The following is a 26,335-nucleotide window of genomic DNA, read 5'->3' on the forward strand; positions in this document are numbered from 1 at the left end:
GCGACCAGTGCAAGGAATTACAGGATGAATCAAAAGAGCTATAGATTCTCATGACGAACATAGTTATGCCTATATATGTCATTGGTACAGTCACACAGACTATTGCGCTAAATTTTGGGCCCCACTATACAATAATGACTTAATTGAACTAGAGAGAGTGCAGAGAAGGGCAACCAATATTATTAACGGAATGAGTGGACTGAAGTACCAGTAAAGATTAACCCCTTCCTGCCGGAGGAATATGCGTAGTTATGCTTTGATAAGTCACCTATTTCTTATATCCCTGCAATATTATGCACGTTTATATTTCAGAAGCTTTGAAACGCTGAGTAACAACCAAAGGATTAGTATTCCTAGTGTAGCATATTACACACATAGCATACTGAGGATTTATTTTAGGCTATGGATAGGCCATCAATATTAGATCTGTGGAGGTATGACACCCAGGAATCCTGTTTTGAGCTCCCATAGTGCTCAAAAGCAGAAAACTGTTGAAGTAGGCCCAGATATACTGAAAGACTAACTTTGAAACAGTTTCATTTACAGATAGTTACTGTGCAACCCTAAGTGGTCCAGATGGATGGAGTAGAGGATGGCCACCATTTCCCAACAAGACTGCAATGTCAGCAAGGAGGCAACGGAGTCATGTTTAGGGCTGGAATCATAGGACCTCTGCAATGTATATAGAGTTTCTCACTGACCACTTTAGATGCAAGAACTGTGAAAGTGATATCAAAGGTGGTGTCCTAATAATAGTTTATAAGAATTATGATTTAAATTTTTTGTTTGTGAAAAATGTTATCACTGGGAGATTTGTCCAATAAAATTTGATTTATTCTCTAAGTTGAAAATTTGAACATTATACTGACTGTCATCTGGATCAACCATTTAGGAAAATCTGGGAAAAATATAAATTGCCTAATTTGGAACACTATAGAAAGCTTTGTGAAATGCCTTCCTTTCTATTACAGACTGCCTAGGACAGACTAATAGAATCCTATTGAAGACAGGCCTGAGGGCCAGCAATGCACCCATAAATTGCTGTACCAATGCACCACCAGGAAAGTGGCAGCGGCTATATTTAAAGACCCCAAATCCACGTACTATTATAGTTGATGGCAGGAAAAGATTAAGGTCACCATTTTGTGCAGCTCACTTCTATACAAATGAATGGGGCCAAGCTGCACCACCACTAAATACTAAAGCACAGTGCTGTACACTAAGGATTATACTTGAAGAGGCTAGAGTATACTGATGAATGCCAGTTTGACTCCAAAGGGAAGACAAAAAAAAAAAACAAAACCGTATTTTTCGGACTATAAGACGCACTTTTTTTCCCCAAAATTTGGGAGGAAAAGAAGGGTGCGTCTTATAGTCTGAATGTAGCGCCTGGCACCCGCCGTAATAGAGAGGCGAATGCCGGCAAGGGATAGACGCCGGCACAGGTGCCGGGGCCTGAGACATCGCTGCGTTCCTCTGCCCTGCATGAAGCCAGCAGCGGCAGGGGCGATGCTATTCCGCTCCTCCGTGCCCCCGCCTTCATGCAGGGCAGAGGAGCGCAGCGATGTCTCAGGCCCCGGCGTCTATCCCGTGCCAGCATCCGCCTCTCTAGTACAGCGGATGCCGGGTCAGTATCAGCGGCCCCTTCTCCCCCGGGGCCGGTCCCCACCAGCCCCATACCTGTAAAGTTGCAGGCCGGCTCCTGCGCGGCGATATCGCAGGAGCCGACCTGTTCGGGTGACAGCCGGGAGCCTAATGAGGCTCCCAGGCCTGTCACTGCTATATTAGTATTGCGGCTGGGTCTATGACCAGCTGCCGTAATACTAATAGACAGAATGTCCCATAGACGGCAATACAGTTGTATTGCCGTCTATGGGACTTGCAATCAAGTGACCGCAGGTTCAAGCCCCCGGGGGGGAATAAAATAGTAAAAAAAAAAAAAAAAAAAAAAAAAAAGCTTTAAAAATATATAATAAAAATATAAAATAAATAAAAGTTCTAAATCACCTCCTGTCCCTAGAAAATATATATATAAAAGTAGAAAATCATATATCATAAACCACCGGGTTTTTTTTCAATAGAAGGTGATCTAAGCAATAGATATTCCCCAAAATGGTATAACTAAAAAGTACTTCTGGCCCCGCAAAAAAAAAAAACACTCTATGCGTCCCCGTACAGCTGCAGGGTCACCTGTCAATGTGGCCTTGCAGCTGTTGCAAAACTACAACTCCCATATAAAATATTTTACCATTTTTTGCTTAAAATTTTTTTTCCCCTATTTTCCTCCTCTAAAACCTGCGTCTTATAGTCCGAAAAATACGGTACTTTTATACTTTTGATTTTACCCTCCCTCTCCCCACGTCTGGAACATATTTGCACCTATTAAAAGTTGAACTTTATGGATTTTCACAAATCAGAACACACAATATCCATTTTACCATCTTTTTTATTTATTTTTCTCCTTTTTCCCCTGACTGACGCTATATATATAAAAAATCTCAAATGAAAAAAAAAAAAAAAAACCATCCTAAAACAAAAGATGCCCAGCTTGTTTCTTCAACAGTTTGCAGGAATCTGAGCTAGAATAAAACTAAAGAAAAGGCTGTCGTGAGGGGGCAGCTGAGTCTCTCCGGGAAACAAGCTTCTCCCATAGAAAGAAACCTGCAAAGATAAAAACACGCAAAAAAAAAGAAAAGAAAACAGCAGGATGTTTAGCAGACATCACCCTCCCTCCCCATAGCTAACAATACACTGGGAACCATTTAACGTATACATTTGTTATAACCCGTTATCACCCCCAACAAGGAACAACCAGACCCCCCGTGTTACCAAGGGACAAGTCATACACTCGACACTGAGAATAAGGACTAATCACCTATATTCCCCCAATACACATTAAGCTTCAGGGACCTGGCCTACCAAACTCAACAGTGTGAATCCTGTACACGGGGCATGGGAGCAAGGGAGAAAAAAAAAGATGGCCCACAGGGACCTCATGTTATTCTTAAATTTCATTCCAGTCTTCTTTTTTTCATTTTTTTGTGTTTTTGCCTTTCAGGTCTTCCTAAAGATATATTTTTTAGTAAGGAGAATACCATGAAGTCACTCGAGCCCGACCCCTGAAAGAGATAAGCCTAGTGTAAGCAAGAAATAAGAGTATTTACCCACTCCCGACTTACAGTAAATTCACCATTACTTCATCCCTCCCCAGACCTGTACACGCGTCCTCTGGGCCTTGCTGTGTATCCACTGTAGAACCTGGAACGGGAACTATAAGATGATGCTCTAGCTCTGTATCTTGCCCTTGGATAGCCCCTGTCTGTTGTACTTATACCGGGTCTGTTAGTCCTCTTGGGAACCACCTGTAGAAATGAAAGATTTAATAAGCTTTACAGGCAATGTGGTTATCCTCATGATAGCTCATCAAGATTGGTGGGAGATCACCCAGGACCCCCACTGATTAGTTTTAGGAAATGACTGTGGTGCTATGCGATCGCCATAACCTCTTCAGTTTATAGCAACCGCAATCTGATTTATAGTGGTCATGCAATCTAGCAAAAGCCTAATCCTATTCAGTTCTATTGCAAAAAGCAGTCATATCTTTGCACTGCCAATGTGAAAGTTTTGCAGGTTACCAACATACATCTTTCCAGGACATTGAACCACATAGCTCCAGGATCTCAGATACTTTTTACGATCAGTGACATTTAGGTGAGAAGTTGGTCAACAGTAGTTCAGCTCATTCCAATTCACTAATCACATACATAAGAACCAATCTTAACAGCTGCAGTGCAGAGTATGGAGAAAAAAAAAAAAGGACAAACCGCTACAAAATTTCAATGGTTCATAAAATAAACCATTTTGATACAAAAGTGCATGGGCTAGAAAGACCAGAATCATTTCCACTAATAAAGATTATAGTGTACCCACATTGATCACAAAGACATTGGTCCAACTTCCTCTTCTTGAACACAATAGTATACTGCTGCCCAGTTTAAGGGAGGGGGCTGGAATCCAGACCACAGCTCTCACAATCAGTGGAGGATCCCAGTAGTTACTCCCTCCAGCCCCATCAGACAGACTTATGCCCCCTATCAACAGGGGAACAGTAGGGGAAACAAGCAATTTATGGCAGAAACCCATTAACAGCAAGTACTGTAGCTACTGGCATAGCATGCTGAATGTAGTCTTATCGGGTGAAACCAGAAGGTTCAAAGCAACCTACCTATCCTTTAACAGACTGGTTGGGCCGTAAGAAAAAGTAACAAATATGTAGTTTTGAAAAGTGGAAAATTAGAATCCACTTACTTTAATCTGTCGACCTCTGAACAAAGATTCATCTAATGCCATGGATGTCCGGACTGATTCTTTATCTGAGAATTCAATGTAGGCAAACCTGCAAAGACAGAACCAATCATTCCAGGAATTGCTGTAGTTTAGACCCACTTTTGTTACAAGAGTAAGACTCTTAAAATGCAACTGAAATTCTTCAAGAACAGAGGGGTAAGAGAGTAATTTAATGTATAAAACTCTATTAGTATACAGGCAACGATGCAATTTGTATAGCTGACGCTTCACCTATCTCCAATCATAAATTTAAGAGCCATGTGTCCTAATCACTGTGATGCAAGGAGTACACACTCCCCCCCCCCCCCCCCCCCCCCGATTTTGATGCGTTTAAGCCAAAACCAGGAGTGGATTTAGCGGAAGGAGTATGCTTCCTTTATATTTTTCATTCTTTTTGAAGCCATTCCACCTTGGCTCTCTGGGGTAGCTTAAGAAAATAAACAACCGGTTTAACTGAGGCCCTGTATACAAAGTGGTAGGCTGACACGCACCCTCAGTGTCAACCTACCACTTTGTATACAGGGCCTCAATTAAACCAGTTGTTTATTTTCTTAAATTACCCCAGAGAAAAAATGGCAAGTTGGTTCTAACGTTTGCCACTTGACAACGTTACTTCCAAGGAGCATATCAGATTTTCATACTGATCCATCCACAGGATTGGTCATCAATAAGTGATCTGAACACCCAGACCCCTCACAAATCTGTTTTAGTATCCTCCTGGTGCCAGTTTTGTACTGACCCATCTGACTAACAGCACTGATATCTCTGGAAACAGGGCAGACACTACCAAAACTACAGTGCTCTGAACACTATTGGGCTTTAGAATGGCATAGAACACTCATTTTACAGTACATGAAAGGTCCCCTATAAATTGTTAATCTCAACTTTTATATCTTGTGACACTGCATGGACACTACCCCTAAACTATGCCACTTCCGCTCCCTTAGGCTTCCCATATAAGCATGGTCTACTGAAGTGACACAAACAGTTCTGAAGAGAGATCTTTTAACACTGGGGATTAATATATTTTTGTATTTACGTCAATGCTTATGGAATATCAGGAAGTGAAGAAGAGTTTTCTATGCATTTCTAAAGACTTCTGTCAACCAGGCCTACCTGTGTTCATATGGCAAGATATATGTACCCATATACAAACATGCCGTTTAAGACCAAAACTGTTGAAACACCAGTCACCTTGATACTACTATATGACATACATGGCTTGGGCTCTAAACTTACCCTTTAGGGTGACCAGTGAATTTGTCACAAAGAATGGTTACCCTGTTCACAGAGCCACAACCATGGAAGTGTGCTTCAAGTTCCTCAGCTGTTGCCCCGTAATCCACCTGAAAATAAAAGTAAATATTCAGATTAACTGTCTGAACCATTGATCATAGCTAGGACTGGGCAATCTGACCCAAATAAAGAATTAAATATTTTAACTTTATTACGCTTAAAGAGAACCTTTAATGTCCTTGGGGCACATACGGTGTAATACACCGCTAGAACGCAGGTGGTGCACTGAATTCAGTATACTATCGGCTTTACCGTTCTGTGCCAACGCTGAAGAGCTATGGGTGCCGGTACCGTACCACTTCAGTGTCAGAAGGGTGTTCCTGAAAGTCAGTCAGGAACGCCCTCCCTCACAGCAGCGTCTATTGCTACTTACTGTCCAGCGATGACGGTGAGGAACGCCCCCCTACGTCCATAGACGAGGACTGGGGACTGAATATTTAGCTTTCTAGCAGTATATAAAACCGCATGTGCCCCGCAGACCTGAAAGGTCCTCTTTAATTTTAGGACGCTATCTTTAACATGCGACCCCCCCCCCAGTTATAAGTAATGCCACTATGACTTCCCATATGAGCAATTCTGATTGGATAGCATACAGTTAGTGACATACCATTTAATCTAATGTCCGTGTGAGATAGGATGGCATGGATGCAAAATTGAAATAATCAACATGTGCAGGTTCATGTTGACTGAGCTGACTTTTGGGATGAATTCCTCAGCCCTAATCATAGCCAAAGAGAAGATCTAGAATCTGTAGCACAACTTAAAGAGGAACTTTCATGTCCTCAGGCACATGCGGTTTTATACACCACTAGAACGATGACAGTGTGCTGAATACTTTTTATAATTTTAAACGTTTAGAACTTCACTTTACTGCAAAAGAAAGATTACAGAGGGAACCAGTGGAAAGGGAATTACTTTATCCTGCACATGATAGGGACAGTTTGTTGACAACCTGACCGGTTCCTTTAAGGTATAGAATTCACCCATTTTCTTAAATACATTTTTATCATATGAAGCCCACTATGCATTTACCATAATGTTCACCGCTTATAGTTTAAAAAAGCAAGTTACTTACATTCCCTACATAAATCGATCGAGCATCTGCTTCCATCTTCTCTTCTATGGACATAATGACTGGACCAGCTGTAGAAGAAAGAAAACTATGACATACTGCTTGTACCAGGACTGCCAAAGTTACCAACACACACACCGTGAAACATATCCACAGGGCTTTGGTCATCCCTACTGCCAAGTTAGTTTAGGACATGCTAACGACTAAACAGGAAAGCTTTACTCATTTTATCTATTTTTATATTTGCCAACATCAATATGAAAAAAAACTTAGGCAATGAACAGCAAAATACAACAGCCAGTGTCTGCTTACTCCATACAGACCTCAGGTAATCTGCTCTACACTATTGCCACTTCTAGCCATGAGACTTCTGTAAAGCTTATCACTGAATGCTGTAAAGCTCAAGCAAGATGGAATCGCCATAACCCCCTTCCTGACATCAGCTCTAGTATAGTGGTTGCCAGTTCATTAAAGAGGACAGCCACTCTGAAGCAGACCAGCCGCCATTGCCATCAAGTGATATGGAGCCAATTCCCAAAACTCAATGCTCTGTAATCCACCCCTTCCTACAAAGTGTGAATAAGTTCCCAGGAGCCAATCCCCGCGGACCCGTTGCAGGTTGGCGAGATCGTTAGAACCTTTCTGTTCTTATGGCAGCCCAGAGCTGGTCTGTGATCAACCTAAACAGCTGTGTAACAATTGTATCGCAGTCTCTGGGACATGAAATTAAAAGACTGCAGGTTCAAGCCCTCTAATGGGGGCTAATAAAAGATAAACATATGAAGTTTTTTTTTTTTTTTAAATATATTATTTTATATTTTTTTTCACCCAGAATCTAAAGATTCAAATCACCCCTTTCCCAAGATAAAAATACAAGTATCTCTGCCTTCAAAAATATTTTTGTTGCATCAAAATATGACAAATTTTTTGTCTTGGATTTTTTTTTTTCCCTTTTAAATCACTGGCGGACCGTCAATTGGGTTTCTACGTCCACTTGTCCAGTTCAGCAAGGAGTGGTCAATGAGCACTATATACACAGCTATGGGTGCCACCATGATGTGGCTACCCTCTGACCTGCCGGTCACATGATCCACCGGGATCGGAGTCTGTAAGAGATACTGGGTCCTACCAGACTGAGGTCAGCTCTATAGTTATGGACAGCTTTCCCTCCTCTCTTGTTCAAATTTTTCCGGATAAATTTTTTTTTTACAACAAATTAATTTAATTTTTTTTTTTCAGCTTCCCAGTACATTGTGCAGAATATTAAATGGTACCACTACAAAGTAAATTGGTCCCACAAACATTAAGCCCTCATAAGGCTGCACATGGAAAAATAAAGTCACAGTGTTAAGATGGTAGAGAGTCAAAAATACATTGAAAAATGCCTGCGTCAAGAAGTTGTTAGGCCAGACACCTGACCAATCAGCTGTACGGAGACGCTTCAGGTGCCCATCCTGTACATAATACGTGGCTGGAAGCAGAAAGCTTCTTCCACTGTAGAGCGCTCAATGCCTTCACTGCAGCTCACAGAGCTTTCTGCCTCTGGCCCTGTATGGCAAACACCATATGCGCAGAAAGCAACACTGTAAAGCTGATCAGTCGGGAGGCTGGCTGTGTGCGTCTCAAAAATCAAATTATTTATGGCCTATCCTGAGATAGGACATAAAGTTAAAGGGGTATTCCCATGTACATAATTATATCTATATTCGTAGATAATTAAAAGTTAAACATTCTTGCAAATATAAGTAATTAAAAAATTCTGCAAAGTTTTTAAGATTTTCTCCAACTTTCTTAGTGGTAACATCTGTTGTCTTGATCAGTTGCCAATGGTTATGACTACTAATGCAGAAACTTTCTATGGTCTGGGACTTGTCAGGAACCAGCTATGATTGTCTTATTGTACCTGGGTTATCAGGCAGGGACACTACATGTATCAGAAGATATCCCGGCCGCAATAAGGACATCGTGGATTTTCTGACCTTAGAAAGTTCCTGCATTCATGGTCGTATCCACTGGCAACCGATCAAGATAACAGATTGTGACCACAAGATATTTAGAGAAAATCTTTAAAACTCTGCAAAATGTGTAATTAGTTATATTTGCAAAAAATGTTTAACTTTTAATTATCTACAAATTTAAAAATAATTATGTAAATGATTATACCCCTTTAAGTCTGGACAGCCCTTTTAATCAAATACAGAAACTACAGTAAAAAGTGATCTACTTAATTTTTTGTTCTTCGTAAAGACAAATGGTGGTTCCCATTAAAGAGGACCTTTCACCATCTGGGGCACATGCGGTGTAATACACCACTAGAAAGTCAACAGTGAGCTAAATTCAGCGCACTATCGGCTTAACCCGTTCCGTGCCCCCCGGTGAAGAGCTATCGGTGCCAGTACCGTAGCTCTTCACAATCAGAAGGGCGTTCCTGACAGTCTGTCAGGAACATCCTTCTTCACAGCAGCGCCTATAGCGCTGTATTGTGTGAGCAGGGAGGAACGCCCTCCCCCTACTGATAGTACTCATCTATGGACGAGCACTGTGAGCAGAGGGAGGGGGCGTTCCTCCCCGCTCACACAGCACAGCACTACAGGCGCTGCTGTGAAGAAGGACTGTGAAGAGCTACGATAGCTCTTCACCCGGGAGGCAGATCGGGAAAGCCGACAGTGCGCTGAATTCAGCACACTGTCGGCTTTCCAGCAGTATATAGAACTGCCTGTGCCCCAGATGGTGATAGGTCCTCTTTAATGACTCTACAACTGACTGCGTACAGGCTATTGCTGCATCATCCTGATACTCAGCTATACAGCAAAGGAAAACTTATCAGGAAATTGCTGGTACTACAATTCCATCAAAGGTTTTAAAGCAAGTCTACCACTGAAGTCTCTCCAAACCATCTCTATATTGATTTAGAAATTGTTCATGTCAGTGCACCTGAATTACAGTATGTATTTAGCAACAAGGAAAACCTGGCACTCACTTGATAAGTTTTTCTATAGGCATAAAGCTCTTGCTTTTAGGACCGTTCAATACCTTTACCTATGCTGTAGGCATAGGCTTTGATTGGGTTGAAATGCATCAGATTGTGAACTCGTGCATGAAATAAAACTCTTATCAAATGCAGCAAGTGCCGGGACTTCCTTGCTGCCTTCCCACGAGCACCACAGGATAGGTGGAGTGCAGACTATTCTCCCTATACTACTTATTTTGTACACCAAAACTGCATTCACAATGTTACAGGCTTTACAGCCATGTACCACCAAGTTTGTCAACCATTTGCAAACCAGGAAAATGAGACATTGTTCCACCTTCTCCTTAGATCCAAGTGCTGAATCCTCAAGAGAAGGTAAGGAGTCCTTAAAATGGACAGTGTAAAGCATATTAAACTAGCAAAAACCTATGGTCAAGTTCCCCTGAGTGCAACACTTCCTCCTCACTCCCCATGGAAATTTAGGTTGCAGTTGCTGGAATTAATTTCTTTCACAATATGCAAATGAGCAGCCTGGAGCACAGTGGGTGGCTCCTTTGCTCTAAACTGATCTAACACGCGAGCATGAAAACACAGGGCCAGGATGGGGGAAGAACTGCATATTAGAGCAGTATGGAGAATAGCAGCTTGGAGCAGCAGAGCCACCACTGGTCTCCATTGCTCTTTTGCATATTGATAAGTGAGCATCCCAGCAATGGAGGAAAGAATTTTCAGGGGGGAAAAAAAAGGGCATTACACGCAGGAGAGTCTGACCTACCTATATTGGTGGTTTAACAGGCTTCATGCTGGGAACAGACTCCCTTTACTAAAAGATACTAGTCTGAGATAGTGATCTGCACTTCAGTGGCTGGAGACACTGAACAATTCAGCATATTATTGGGGCGCAACCCAAAGGTGCGCTCCACAGATCGCCATTACAGATCACAATTTCATCTGGAAGCAACTGAACTGTGGGTGCTGCCTCATCAACCCTCAACTACTGACGCCATGCCCCCCCCCCCCCCCCAAAGTCTATCAATCCTCTGATAAGGCTGCGGTGTTGCACACGGGGGTTACCATTGCCTGGCGGTGGGCTCATGTTCATCTGTTTCTCCACCTCATTCTGCAGCTCCTTTAGCTTGACGGCCTCCTCCTCCATTTCTCTTACACGGGCTTTGATGGCCTCGAGTTCCTAAAGGAGACACAAGAGTATGAACAGAAGGTTTCCTATACATTACACCACATCTAGCAGAATACTACACACATGCCAGTGAGAGGGGAGGCTGAGAGCACTGCCATTACTACAGCCATGTAACCAGCATCATTCTATGAGGAGACAGCATGGCTGCAGGCACAGGTAGCATGGCTAGGATGCCCAGAGCCCGGTCCTACACCACATGCCTCCATTACCTGTGCCTACGTCCCCTCCCCCCTCCTCTGACTAGGCCGCCCCTCAGTTCTTACAGGGTCCTCAATAGCAGGGTCTCCTCCGAGCTCTCCGGGCTCTTCCTCCTCAAGCTCCTCTTCCTCCAGCTCCTCCAGAGCGCCGGCACCTCCGCTCTCGGTACTCCCCCGTCCACCGGATCTCCTCCCTGACGCTATTCTGCCCCCTATCCGTCGAATTCTTCTGCCCGGGCCCAACAACTCCAGGTCGAGATCCAGCCCACCTCGACCCATGGGCTCGTCATCGCCACCATCTTCGCCACCACCTGCTGAACCAGCACCACCACGAAGGCCGTTTTCGTAGTCAGCCCCACGCAGTGCCGCAGCCGAGGACACCGCCGCCATCTTACGGAAAGATTGAGCACCCGGCCGTAGAGGCAACCCCTATAACCTAACTAGAGCTGTGATTGGAGGATGCTGCTGCCACTCACACAGACGCGTGCGACTACTGGCTATGGCGACGGTATTATGTTTTGTTGGGCGCTACGGAAAGTCCCGCCCATCCGGTATCAGGGGAATGGCTGCACGGCCTGCCAGTCATGAGGCAGGTTCACGCCCTGCTTATGGCCACAACTATAGACTATAGGGCCGGGGTTTATCTGTTCCATGTGGTCCTTTATTTAGATAATAACACTGTAGCACATCTCATCCGTGCATTGCAGAAAAATACCCACAGCGCAAATGCTGTATATCTCAAAACCATTGGGACTGTGGAAATTGTAGAGTGGAAATTAAACCTATGGAAACGCCAGCGGTTTCCCTATAGATATGATTTAAGAAGAAAGGCCACAGAAGACTAAGAGTCCATTCACACAAAGTTTTTTGGCGCCGATTTTGACGCTGAATCCGCCTCAGAATCCACGTGGAAAAAAAGCCTCCCATTGACTTCAATGGGTTCCTAGCGAAAAAAGAACCCATTGAAGTCAATTGGAGGCTTGTTTTTCCACATGGATTGAGGCGGATTCAGCGTCAAAATCAGCACCAAAAAACTCTGTGTGAATGGGCCCTAAGGGTATATTCACACAGAGTTTTTTGCAGGTGGATTTTGACACAGAATCTGCCTCAAAATCCGCCTGCAAAAAATGCTCCCATTCATTTGAATGGGAGCTGCTCGCTTTTTTTTTCCCCCGCTAGCAGGAAAAAGCAGAGATGCCCCTTCTTCCCACAGCTGAGACAGCCGCAGTGTCTGCGGTGCGAAACTCACTCCTGATTAGACCCATTCATTCAGGCCTAATCAGGAGCGGAATGCCGCGACTGAATGTCGGTGCACTGCTTGGCATGCTGTTGCGGCTAGCCACGTGGAGAGTTCACATGGCGGAATTTGGTTTCCGCCATGTGAACATACCCTAAGCGCTGAGGGGATAAACCGCAATGCTTTTCCACCGCAGTTTTCCCATGACACTGCTTCTTGCTAAATGGGCCTTTATCCTTAATATAGCCTCTACAACAGTTTTCTGATGCAAGAAAGACGCACGTTGATGCAAATGGCAATTTTATGCCACGTACGCCGCTTTTTCCGGTGAAGCTAAAATTCCACCAGAGCAACAGATATGAAATTGCTGCTCCTGATAAAACTCCCCTACTGTGTTTTACCTGTAAAAAAAAACTGTGCGTCTCAACTGCATGTGACTTTTCTGATGCAGATTTAACTGGATCTCTACTGCTACATGTGAATATACACTCACCGGCCACTTTATTAGGTACACCATGCTAGTAACGGGTTGGACCCCCTTTTGCCTTCAGAACTGCCTCAATTCTTCGTGGCATAGATTCAACAAGGTGCTGGAAGCATTCCTCAGAGATTTTGGTCCATATTGACATGATGGCATCACACAGTTGCCGCAGATTTGTCGGCTGCACATCCATGATGCGAATCTCCCGTTCCACCACATCCCAAAGATGCTCTATTGGATTGAGATCTGGTGACTGTGGAGGCCATTGGAGTACAGTGAACTCATTGTCATGTTCAAGAAACCAGTCTGAGATGATTCCAGCTTTATGACATGGCGCATTATCCTGCTGAAAGTAGCCATCAGATGTTGGGTACATTGTGGTCATAAAGGGATGGACATGGTCAGCAACAATACTGAGGTAGGCTTTGGCGTTGCAACGATGCTCAATTGGTACCAAGGGGCCCAAAGAGTGCCAAGAAAATATTCCCCACACCATGACACCACCACCACCAGCCTGAACCATTGATACAAGGCAGGATGGATCCATGCTTTCATGTTGTTGACGCCAAATTCTGACCCTACCATCCGAATGTCGCAGCAGAAATCGAGACTCATCAGACCAGGCAACGTTTTTCCAATCTTCAATTGTCCAATTTCGATGAGCTTGTGCAAATTGTAGCCTCAGTTTCCTGTTCTTAGCTGAAAGGAGTGGCACCCGGTGTGGTCTTCTGCTGCTGTAGCCCATCTGCCTCAAAGTTCGACGTACTGTGCATTCAGAGATGCTCTTCTGGCTACCTTGGTTGTAACGGGTGGCTATTTGAGTCACTGTTGCCTTTCTATCAGCTCGAACCAGTCTGGCCATTCTCCTCTGACCTCTGGCATCAACAACGCATTTCCGCCCACAGAACTGCCGCTCACTGGATGTTTTTTCTTTTTCGGACCATTCTCTGTAAACCCTAGAGATGGTTGTGCGTGAAAATCCCAGTAGATCAGCAGTTTCTGAAATACTCAGACCAGCCCTTCTGGCACCAACAACCATGCCACGTTCAAAGGCACTCAAATCACCTTTCTTCCCTATACTGATGCTCAGTTTGAACTGCAGGAGATTGTCTTGACCATGTCTACATGCCTAAATGCACTGAGTTGCCGCCATGTGATTGGCTGATTAGAAATTAAGTGTTAACGAGCAGTTGGACAGGTGTACCTAATAAAGTGGCCGGTGAGTGTATACTTTGACTTCTAATATTCAGACAGAGTAAGGGCGGATTCACATCTGCGCCCGGTCTCCACTTTGTGGGTTTCTGTCTTCTGTCCGAGAAACTGGACAGGAGATAGAAACCCGGCAGTCAGTGTCCGCCTGTGAGCGTCTTCTGGTCTCCGCGGTGAAACCCCCTTTTTTTAAAAAAGAAAAACAAAAAAAAAAAAAAACGGAAACAAAGTCCTGCATGTCTGACTTTTTGTCCAGTTAAAAAAAAACGGTTTCGCCACGGAAAGGCAGAAGACGCTCACGGGTGGACACTTTGCAAACCCATTCAAATAAATGGGTTTGAAAACTGACCGCCGGTTTCCACCTCCTGTCGGCAAAAACAGCAGCTCATTGAGCTGCTGCAACGACAAGTGAGTGAAGAGGCTGGCTGGCGTCACTGCTGAAATTGAGCAGGGCGCCAGTCCAGGGCCAATTCAACCGGGTGGTCTTGGCCCGACCTATTAGGGCTGGCAGGCCACCGGATCAGCACTCCACAAGTCCCCCTCCCACACATGGTTGCTGCAACAGCAGTAAGCGTGGAGATCGGCTGGCTGGCGTCCCTGCTCACTTTGAGCAGGACATCTGTCCAAGGTTCCCTGCCCTACAACAGCCGGTGGTTGCCTCGGCTCAGCCTATTAGGGCGGACAGGCCACCCGGACTGGCTATCCCTAATCCCCTCCCTCTCGCGGCGGGAGCAGAGCTCCAACATGCATAGGAAGGCTAGAAAAAATGCAAACGGCGGTCAGGCAGCATAACCCGTGCCGATTGCCACCCTCTGTGGCTGCTGCCAATCTGGCGACGGGCCAAAACACTTTGCTGAGCAAGGGCCTTGGAGCCCGTTGGTCAGCACGTGCTCAGGAAAATGTGGATGGTCAAGTTGCACCTACACCGGCCCACCACAATCAAGACTCCAGTAGGTCTCATGCCACCCAGCAATATTACCCTCCCCAATCTCCAATAGTCCTCCTGCTACCCAGCAATATTCCCTTCCTCAGTCCCCAACGCCATCTACGGCCAAGCCCGCGGGGTTGTCTAGTCAGTCCACAACAGCTGCTGCTCCTTATGTCATTCTAGCACTGCCTAGTGCAGTGCACAGCAATGTGGAGTTAGTAATCGGCGACTCCCAGTGCTTGGGTGCCCGCTCCTACAAGGGGTTTTTAGGTCCCCCCCACCCCTGTTAAGCTCCCGCCATAGATGGCAAAGGTCCTATGGTAGATCATCCACCGGGCGTCGTCCAAGTCAGTATAGCTGAAAGGTCCAGAGGTGCACCCGTAGCTATGACAGGGAGTAGTCGGCATTGCGCTCTTCATACTCTTCCTCTTCTTATAGAGCCAGTTAGAAAAGCGGCCATGTGATTGCACGGAGGCGGAGAAGAGAATCCAGGGCCGCCCGGGACTTTTCATATGTGGCTGAGGCTACGGTGCCAGAACCAGCTCCACTGCCTCCACCCTCAGACAGGCCAGCGAGTTGACGTTCTCAAATTGTGGTTTACACAGTCCGCCACTGGTGGTCATGTTTTGGATATTTCTCAAGCCAATGTTGGTAAAGTTGGAGTGAGGGCGTCCTCAGGAAGGTAGGGCGCCCTCAGTGATTGCACCAGGTGTTGCTATGCCACAGACCGGAAGGTTGGATATTCTTAAAGAAACGTTGAAAAGTTAATATGGCAATACCTCAAAAGAAGTGGAAACAGACTTATAAAATGTTTCTTTTTTTACAATTTTTTCATGAAAATCCTTTTTTGAACTGAAATGAGTCACTTAGGGATCGTTCACACCAGGCAAGAGGTCTATGTAGACCGTTAGCTTCCATTTTTCCATGAGCGGTATGTTCCCTCCCACGGAAAAAGAAGCGAGCTGCCCTTTCTTCAGGCGGACTCCGCGGCTGATTCAGCCCCGGAGTCGGCCTCGTGACAGCACCCTCCGGACTAGGCCCATTCATTTGGGCCTACTCCGGAGTGAGAAATCGCGACTGTCTGAGGCCGTCTGATAGTCGTGGCAGGCGCATTTTGGTCCTATTCTGATGCGGCTTCCTGCATCACAATCAGGACAAAAATACGCCATATCACGCCTCGTGTGAACTAGCCCTAACACGCACTAAACTCTATTCTTCTTCCTTGTGAGGCTCCTGTTAGCACATTTTGACTTGTGAGTTGCAACTAGAAGGTCTCTCTGAAGCATTTTCTATTAGCTCACTCAGGACGTTCTTATCTTTGAGGGTTAAGGTTTTTTTTGGCATTTTATATCTTAAATGCACTTATATGAATGAATTAATAGTAATTTGGACTTAGATTTAGTTAAAAATACATAATATAAAAAATGTCACTTTTATTTAAAATATTTGGCTTTTTTTTTTTTTATTACGGGTTTTGACCAAATTTTAGTCCAAATTACTATTAATTCATTCACATAAGTGCATTTAAGATATAAAATGCCAAAAAAACCTTAACTTTCAAAGAAAAGAACATCCAGAGCGAGTGAATAGAAAATACATCAGAGAGACCTTCCAGATGTTACTCACAAGCATAAATGTACCAACAGGAGCCTCACAGGAGTTTAGTGTGTGTTAGAGAGCTCATTTCTGTTCAAAAAAAGATGTCCCCAAGTGGGCGTTAGACCTGGTTGCTGCCACCCCTCATATGCATATATTGTTGTGACGTCCTCACAACCAGTCCAGTGTGTATAATAAAGCTGTGGTCAACCCCACTTATCCACAAAATTGGGATTTGCTTAAAGGGGCTCTATCACTAGGAAAAGTCATTTTTAACTAATCACACCTTTGCATAGCCTTTAGAAAGTCTATTCCACACCTACCTTTAGTATGTAGATTGCCTCAGTGGATTCTGAATAAGTCCGTTTTTATTCATATGCTAATTAGACTGGTGCACGATACATGGTGCACACCTCTCCTGTTGTTTCCTATGCACAGGCTGCTGCTGCTGATGACTCAGCTTCCTGTTTGCCTCACACACATAGAAGATAATAGGAGAGAGGAGGCTGCTGGGAACGTCCTGTGCTGGCTTGAGGCTCATTAGCATATGAATAAAAACGGACTTATTCAGAAACCACTGAGGCAATTTACATACTATAAGTAAGTGTGGAATAGACTTTCTAAAGCCTATGCAAGCATGTGATTAGATAAAAATGACTTTTCCCAGTGATAGAGCCCTTTAATTACGTTATTGTTATACATGAGCAATGTGGAGGGAAAAGGGTGTGTTTGAAAGAAGGTCTAGTATGGCTGGTCTAGAATAGGAGGCCACCAGTGCACAGAATGAGGCGATAAATCGATTAGCAGCCTCCCTCTCCCCTCTGGAGCTGGATAGGATTCTATTTATATAGAATCAGGTTGATAAGAGGAGAAGAGCAGGGGAAGAGAGCACATCCAGGACAAGTCAGGTAAGTACTGTCTGAGGCAGGGGTGAACCTACCTTTTTTGCCGCCCGAGGCGGACGACAGAAAGCCGCCCCCCCAGGAGGAGGGGGCGGGACGGAGCGAAGGGGGCCAGGGGCGGAGTGGCATTAGCAGGCAGAGAGCAGGCAGGGAGAGGACCTGCTCTCTGCCTGAGCGTGAGGGGAGGCCGCTGGAGCAGCGCTGCGTCCACTGGGCATCCCCCAATCCACCGCTCGCTTCCCGTGCTGGGCTGCCGAGACGGTGACGCTAAGCCAGTCCAGGACAGTTTGTCCTGGACTGGCTTAGGTAAGCAAAAATGCAGGCCCTGGCATAGCGCCGCCTGAAGCGGTCGCTTCAGGTCACCTCATGGGAGGTGCGGCACTGGTCTGAGGGGCCATTAAAGAGGGGGGGGGAGCAATAACATGTGTGAGATTACCGCAGTGGCCGCTTAGCAGTAATTTGCATGTATTAATATACAAGAACCCTTATGGTTGAGGATAAGCCCGCCATACTGGGACAGCATATTACCACCATACAGTACCAAAACAACACCACTGTACCATGATCACTGAGTACTACCACCATACATACACTGATTAATACACTACACCGCAAATGAATAATACGACCATAGACTGTCTGACTAAAACCACCATATACTGACTGCATAATACAACTTTACTGTGACTAAATACTACCATATCATACAGTAACTAAACATACAGTGACTGGATAATGTCACTATACTTTGACTAAATAATACCACCATAAAATACACTCACTGAATAATACTACTATACCATGACTGGTTAATACCAACATTATATAAGGAGTGGTATACATTGACCATATCTTTGATATTCAGAACAAAATGGATATACTGGCAGCAAAACATATCCTTGAATGTCATAAATGCCTCTAAGAGACTGATATTAGGTTCATACTAATGTTCGTCTCTCCATCGTTTGGGTCTGCATAGGGAGCCGAAAGATGGAGAGCCCGTACGGTTATAAAAATTTTTTTTTTTAAAAAAGCGGACCTGACAGACTATAATGGGGTCTGCCAGGTTTCTGCAGTTTTTTTCTCCCCTACATAGACTCCAGCACAGGTGTGAAACTAGACTGAGTGTGTCTGCTAAAATGTACAATTGAAACATCAGCATCTTAACCATTTCAGTACCGGGCCAATTTCTTGTTCATTGTTGGGAATTTTGTATGTGCGGTTTTGAGGGCTATAATATTTTTAGCATTTGGGTTATTCAAATAGTTTCTGGTCTTTTTTCATTGACAACTAGAGCTTTATTTTTTTTTTTTGCATGCAATTGTTTTTTTTTTTTTGTTTTTTTATATCCAGGAAAATATAAAACAAGAGGGAAAACATCTCTACTTCTCATTTTTTTAATTTAATAACACAAAAAGTAATACTAAAAAACTTTTTAAAATAGTTTTTTCGTCTCCATTACAGATAACATGAACTCCGGGAGCTGCATCATGGTGGCGCCCATAGCTGTGAACACAGCAATCGGGAAGACGATGGTAATAAACCTTCCCTGCCTTCTCTCTGGGACCTCCAGCTGAAGTTACAGACGGATCCGTTTCAGCAGCTGCACTATTTTGTACAGCTACTGAAAACAGTTTGGATCTATTGGTACGTCCTTGCAGAACAAGGAAGCCACTATCCAGACTTAAAGAGGACCTTTTATGGTTTGGGGCACAGACAGTTCTATATACTGCTGCAAAGCCGACAGTGCACTGAATTCAGCGCACTGTCGGCTTTCCCGATCTGTGCCCCGGGTAAAGAGCTATCGGTCCCAGTACCGTAGCGCTTTACAGTCAGAAGGGCGTTCCTGACAGTCAGTCAGGTACGTCCTTCTTCAAAGCAGCGCCTATTGTGCTGTACAGTGTGAGTGGGGAGGAACGCCCCTCCCTCTGCTCATAGTGCTCGTCCATATAAGAGTATTATCAGGAGGGGGCGTTCCTCTCCACACACACTGTACAGCGCGATAGGCGCTGCTGTGAAGGACGTACCTGACTGTCATGAACGCCCTTCTGACTGTAAAGAGCTACGGTACCAGTACTGATAGCTCTTCACCGGTGACTCAGATCGGGAAAGCTGACAGTGTGCTGAATTCAGCGCACTGTCAGCTTTCCAGCAGTATATAGAACTGCCTGTGCCCCAAACCCATGAAAGGTCCTCTTTAAAAACCAAATGGGTAGTCTGGAAGAAAGTCTGGTTAAAAAAGAAAGCAATGAATTTTTAGACTTCGTGCTAGTTCACATGATAGGGTTCTTTAGCCACCTACTAGCTGTTGGATTAATGGCCTGCACACAGCCTCATAGATCTTCATTGATCTATTCATATAGCTGTTGTTTTAATTGCCTTTGTTACTGATGCGAGAAAAAAAATAGAAACTGTTTTATATTGACAGTTTCTATTTTTCACAGATGTATGTCTGGTCGTGAAAAACACTTTATCATGGCTGAGTACATGGCTCTGTTGTGTAAATGAGCACTAAGCATATACTCACAGCAGATTAGCCAGCAGTTAGTCCACTGTAGTGTGCAGTAGCCGCAAAATGGATGAGATTTAAACTAGATTTAGAATAGGATAGTGATCCACAATACAGCCCAAAATAGTGCATGTGTCCTTTCTTTTTCTACATACCATTGGTCTGTGGCAATAGAACAGACGACTGAGTGTGCCCATTAAAGTTGAACTGTTTCCTCTGCTGGTTTCAGTTTATATTCAGTCAGTAGGGTCCACTGGGCTTCATGTGTAACTGCTGTTATAGCAGTCCACCTCTCTGTTATTCGGATGCAATACTAGTGTGCTGATCTCACTCTATGCAAAATACATAGCTTTAGGCTACATTCTCATAACAGTGAAAACTGGCTGTGTGAAGTCTGTTTTTGTAATGGACGTCATATAGCATTATTGATTTAACTATCAGTGACTGAGGCTTATTCTCACGACCGTTATTTTGACCGTCCGTCGTCATGTACCGTCAAAAAATAAGGTCATATCCTATTTTCAGCTGTTTTCACAGATCCCTCTATACACTGAAATGTATGTGGAATGTGTGAAAACAGGTGCAAGACAGCCGTATACATGGATGTTCTTTTATGGCCATTTTGCACCTCGGTCGTGTGCATCTAGCTTTACTGAGGATACGTAGATAAATAATCCAAAGCCTCTTTAAGGTTAATTGCACACGAACACGTGTGGCCTGCTGGCTGTGACTGCACAGCACACAGATGTCATGTTTGCTGCCCACCATGATTCTGTGGCCTCACTCACTGAATGAATGGGGGCTGCAGAAGCACCACCGCAATATTGGACAGGAACAGGACCTTGTCTCAGTTTTGCAGCCTGGACTGTTGGCCCGCACACTGATCCATGTAACATAGGGTCATGTTTGTGGACTGACAGAAATGAATGGGTCAGTGTGCTATCCAGGAAAAACCCTCAGATACCACACTGATCTTGCCCATGGTCGTCTGCAAGGGGCCTTATTAAGATGCTTAAATTGGTTTCTGGGGTCTGTTTGCTATGCATTTTCAGTTATTTACAACCTGACCAACACAATGCAGACAGAATAGAAGGGCTCTGTTTATGTAGAACATTAACCACTTCCTCCCTTCTCAAGATTTGTCAGTCCTACTGTGGTCATTAGCTTTCCCATGAAGATGAATAATCCCACAAAGCACAAAGATAAGATAAGGAAGGATAAACCAAAATGCCCAGGAAGTTGTAGGGAATATGCAAAACTGATTTCCAGGATGTAAATAGGAAAACAATGCTTCTTTTTGCTGCCTCAAGGACAGCCCCTTAAATATCAGGCATGGCTTTTTCAGATAGCCTAACACCATGATGTGAGATTATTGCCAAACTAGTAGATCTATTCCAAAAGGAACAGACTCCCAGCTGTGGAGAGCGCTGTTTCGATCTGGTTGGATCTCATCAGCACAGCGTAGGGAAAATAGTTTGGCTAGGTGAGAGACTATAGACCAGGTTCAGTACTAAGGAAACTCCTTAAGGAGAGTGCCTTTGCAGGCGTATGGAAGTTGTAAGCACTTGTTCAATATACTTACAAACTTCAGGCAGCAATCTGATCAAGTGAGGCAGGAAGAAGCAAAGAGAAGCCCCGCTCCTCCAATCAGCATTTCCTTCTTGAGCAGGGGAGGTTATTACACATTTATATACACCTTTCCACAATGCTCTAGTACCTCCCAGCACAGTCCAGTCCGTTGTCTTCCAGCGGAAGTCCCCACCACATGCGATTGTTGAGGCCAATTGTTACTTCAGAATAGATATCTCCCCACTGTCAGAAGGGTGAGCATTATAGCTCTGTGTTATCGCTGGGGCAGTAAGGAATACCCCCTCTGACAGTACAAGGTTATGGTACAGTACTATCAAGGTGGGCGTTCCTCACAACCCAGTGATTAATCACATGATCAATATATTCAATAATTCCTGCTCTATTTTTGACCGTTTTTACAGATCCCTCCATTCACTGTAATGTACGAGAGATCCATGAAAACAGTCGCCCTAGGTTGCAAAACTTCTATTTTTCACAAGCGTACGGTATTTCTGCTATACGAATTTATGCTAAGTCTTGGTTCACACTGCATCCGCATATTTTCTGATATGTTTTGATGTTCTTAACCTATGATCACAACAACAGACTAAACAACCAAGCTTAAAATAGATGTACCTTCACTGCGACTAAAAGGCAACAAAATATTTCTAAATATTTAAGCTGCCCATACACAAAACAAATTATCCAACGCCTTCAAAGGGTCACTTCACTCTCCTCTCACAGATGTGTATGGAGCTAAATTTCAACAAGCCTCCTTTCTTGTCTGCTTAGGTTTTGGGAGACATAACACTTTCATGTGTACAACCCAGTTTTAAAGGAAACGTGTGCAATTTTTGTTTTAAATTTATTAAATCTAGATTAAATATCACTATTTTCTCAGTCTTTTTATTTACAGAGTGTCGATTTTCAATTTTATTTTTTGTACATTATAGGGGCAACCAACTTGCATGAGCTCCTCCTTGCGCTGTTAAAGTGGCTGTCCAGGCTAAAATTGTATTTTTTTTTTTAATTAGGCCATTTAAATCATACTTACCTGTCCCCCAGGGTCTTCCAGCACGGTCCAGTCCTGCCAATCTGTTGTTGTCTTCTGGCCTAAGTCCCCGCCACGCGTGACTGATGAAGCCAATCAGAGTAAGGGACATCAGAGCTGGCAAGGAATTCCACTGCAAGAAGACAGATGAGCAAGCAGCAGGACCGAACCACACTGGGAGGCCAGATAAGTTTTTTTTTTTTTTTTTTTTTTTTTTTACAAACCTCTTAGGCTGGGGCCCCACATTGCGGAAACACTTTGTTGCACATTTTGCTATGTATTTTTGAGCCAAAAAGTATAAGAGGTTTTTTTCACATTATTAGCCACTACTAGGTTTCGCTTAAAAAAAAAAAAAAGAAAAAAAAAATGCGTTCCTACGGCGTAGGGCCCCACCTAACAGTCTGAAGAGCTTTTCACAGAAAATCCACAGAGTTTTCCTCTACGTACTTTCTTCTTCATTTATACCTATTATAATACCAGTGTTTCCGTATAGGTATAACTGACATGCTGCGATTTCCAAAAACACATCGGATTTGGAAATTGCAGGATTTCCACTGCTGGTATTTGCAGGGACTGTAAACTGCCATGGTTTTTACGCAACGTGTGGCCCTGGCCTATACAGGTTTTCCAGCATTATGATACAAAGCTCCATTTCTTCTTCTCAGGAAGTGACATCACGTCCTTTAGTCACATGGCCATGTTGCAGCTCAGACTCATTCAGATGGATGGGGCTTTGCTGTAGCATGCTCATGTGACTAATAGGTGTGATGTCACTTCATGTGGAGCTCATCAGGGAATTTTCCTGAAATGCTCTGTGCAGGGGAGGGGGTGGCAATAGATAATGTGAGATCATTAATGTTATCTTCTAGTGTAATCTTGTCTGTAAAGTAAATGACTGCAGCAAGGAAAACCCTGCAGAATTTACAGGTACCAGACTATTATTAGGATGCATGACTAAAGTGAAAATTGAAAGGTTTTAGTATGCAATGTGGCTGGGGCCCCACAGGATGGAAAAGCCGTGATTTGCACCGTGGGAAAAATCATGGCGTTTTACAGTAAGGACAAAGTGTATAGGGTTCTAGAGAATCCCATGCCCACTTTGCAATCCAAAAAATGTGGTGCGGACACGCCACGATTTCCAAAACTGGTAGTTTTGTAAATCACAGCATGTCAGTTATACCTACAGAAACGCCAGGGATTCCCCCATAGGTATAATTGTAACAGAAAGCCCACAGAGGAAAACGCTGCAAACTTTCTGTCTAAAGCGCCTTTTTGCTGCGGGATGTCCTGTGGGGCCTTAACCTAAGGGTGTATTTAGAATTGTTTTTTCCTGTAAAAATGGCAAGTGCATTTAAAAAAAAACCATGGTAAAAATGCAAGCAGTTTTTTTTTTTTTTTTTAAATGCGGTTTAAACTCCACCTCAACCACACATTTTCAGGATTTTTTTAAAATATTTTTTGTATGGCACAGAAGATTTGATTTTTTGTAGCCCATTGGAATTGCCACAGACGACTATGAAGAGATATCTGAAAATAATGCCATGTTGGGGTATTATTACATGATTGTTAGAGCCAGTAAATAACACATTCCATTTACCAGAGGAGGCCTCCAGGCATGTCATTGCATCCTTGGAGATAAGAAACAGCTCTACAAATCACTCACAGCTCCTCAATTTATCATACTTGGCTCCATCTGAGTAGGTTACGTAAGAAAAAAGTAATTCAGGAACTACACAAGCAGTTGTGGCTAAGGAATCTTTAATGCATGGATAAAATTTGCTCCACTTCTCTTTGTAGTGTTCTGTAGAGAGGGAAGCCACTGTTCCCTCATGTAAGAATGACCTAGGTGGGAAATTCCTCCTCTCAGCTGTCTTTCCATAGAGGCGCTTATGAAGACACTTTATCCAATATTTAGACCAGATGTAAACAGTTTTGAGGGAGTGATGCACAAACCTGCTACAGGAGCCTACACACCCTCAGACGCAGAGTGGTTTACAAAAGCGCAAAAAAAAAAAAAAAGTTTTTGTTTTTGAAAACAAAAACCACCCACTTCAGGACCCAAATACAGCAGAGGAAAGATTTAACTGGAGAGGACGAAACTCCCACAAATTCCATTAAAGTATATGGCCAGCAGCAAAAATAAAAAAGCAATAAATACCTGCACTGCATCACAGACACAAATGCATACCGAGCAATACAGGTCGCTCTTCCATACACAAAGCATTACAGGCACAACAGATACATACAAGCACCGCTTCCACACTAAACAAGTTTACTTCACATGCACTGAAAAAATATATGGCTGCAGACATGCCTACATGCACAGTACTAAAAACCATTCTCTCACATACCTAATGTACATATACTGGGTAACACAACCTTGTGTACAATGCCATTCAGCTCACACACACAGCTGGTTGCGCATGGTTAAGCACACTGTTTGCAATGGACATTTAGTGTCTGTTGCTTTGGGTGTCACTTGCTGGCAAACAGAGCTCCCACTGTCATAAGAGCCCCAAGAGCCACTGCCCCCGTCAGTACAGTCTTCAATGAAGCCCAGTTTCCTTCACGTTGCCTTCGTGCTTCTTCTATAGCGCCATCTCCATAAAGAGACAGGAACCCATTCTAATGAAGACATAGAATCAAAGGCTTACATTAATAATAGAACACATTGTACAGTATGTGCGTTATGAAATATACTGTAGGTCTACATAGTGTTCCTATTATAAGACAAAGCCTCACCCATCCACCGTTGCTCTGCATCCAGTCCCTCAAATTGGTCTCAATGTAAGTCACCATCCAGTCTTGGATCCGTGGCAAAAGAGGGGCCATCTCCTTGTTCACACTCTCTGCGCAAAGCGCGGCGCCAAACACAAAAAACGCTACCACACGACCCCAATTCACCCCACCTTGGAACAGGCCACTTGCCACCTCCGCAAAATGCGTATATGCTGTGCCAGGTGTTACATGTATCTGTGTAGAGATTTCACTGAAAGCCTGCCGGAAACGTTCTTCAAACTCATCTCCAGCAGCCCGCATAGCTGAATGCAGAGGACAGGATGCAGCTTGGTTTGGCTCTGGAACTAAGTTTCGCTGGCACAATTTATACTGCACAAAGTCTTCCACCAGGGGGCGAGTTCTTGGATCAGACTGCGCCATCCAGGCTTTCTGAAAGTTGAATAAATATATACGTCCTTTAATTAAAAAAATATGTAATTGGCTGCTACAAGGTAGAAACATGTAGCTATTAGAAAGGAAACTCCAAAATACCCCCCCCCCCATCAGTCATTACACACTCCCTTATGAGCAATTTCTCACTTGTGTTGCTTTTAGAGAGGACCTTTCATTTCTCTTCACACAGCTGTTTAAGGTCCGGTTCACATCTGGGTTTGGGTATCTGTTCAGGAAGTCCACTTGGGAACCCTCTGAACAGAAACCTAATCCGGTTACGTTAGGAAACCCGCGGACCCCATAGACTATAATGGGGTCCGTGTGGTTTCTGCAAGAGAAATGTGCTGCTTGCAGGACTTTTCTCTCCGCATTTTTCATTTAGAGAGGGGAACTGAATAGCCCGGATGCAGATGTGAACCGGGCCTTAGAAAAGGCTCAGGAAATAATGCCTTATAAACCTGCATAGTACCATTATACCAATTGGAAATGGCTAAATGAATTGACAACTAGATGTTACCATTCCCAATTGTTAAAAGGAGTGTGTGACTACACAGACTGGGAGTGTCAGCACTGTACACTAACACACCCACACCTGGGAAGG

The 26,335-nt window shown here is 44.0% G+C and overlaps 1 protein-coding gene across 1 annotated transcript; it reads right to left on the reverse strand.

Moving 5' to 3' along the window:
• Window positions 1-2,428: 2,428 nt before the first annotated feature.
• PABPN1 (poly(A) binding protein nuclear 1) lies at window positions 2,429-11,508 on the reverse strand. Its single transcript, XM_075276704.1, has 7 exons — window positions 11,148-11,508; window positions 10,761-10,875; window positions 6,719-6,786; window positions 5,587-5,693; window positions 4,309-4,396; window positions 3,214-3,362; window positions 2,429-3,119 (listed from the first exon to the last, which is right to left on the reverse strand). Exons 1-7 carry the CDS (start codon window positions 11,469-11,471, stop codon window positions 3,080-3,082), a joined length of 891 nt encoding a protein of 296 aa, XP_075132805.1. The 5' UTR covers window positions 11,472-11,508; the 3' UTR covers window positions 2,429-3,079.
• Window positions 11,509-26,335: the final 14,827 nt, after the last annotated feature.

This window comes from Leptodactylus fuscus, chromosome 1 (assembly GCF_031893055.1).
Source record: "Leptodactylus fuscus isolate aLepFus1 chromosome 1, aLepFus1.hap2, whole genome shotgun sequence".
In the NCBI taxonomy this organism is placed as follows: domain Eukaryota; kingdom Metazoa; phylum Chordata; class Amphibia; order Anura; family Leptodactylidae; genus Leptodactylus; species Leptodactylus fuscus.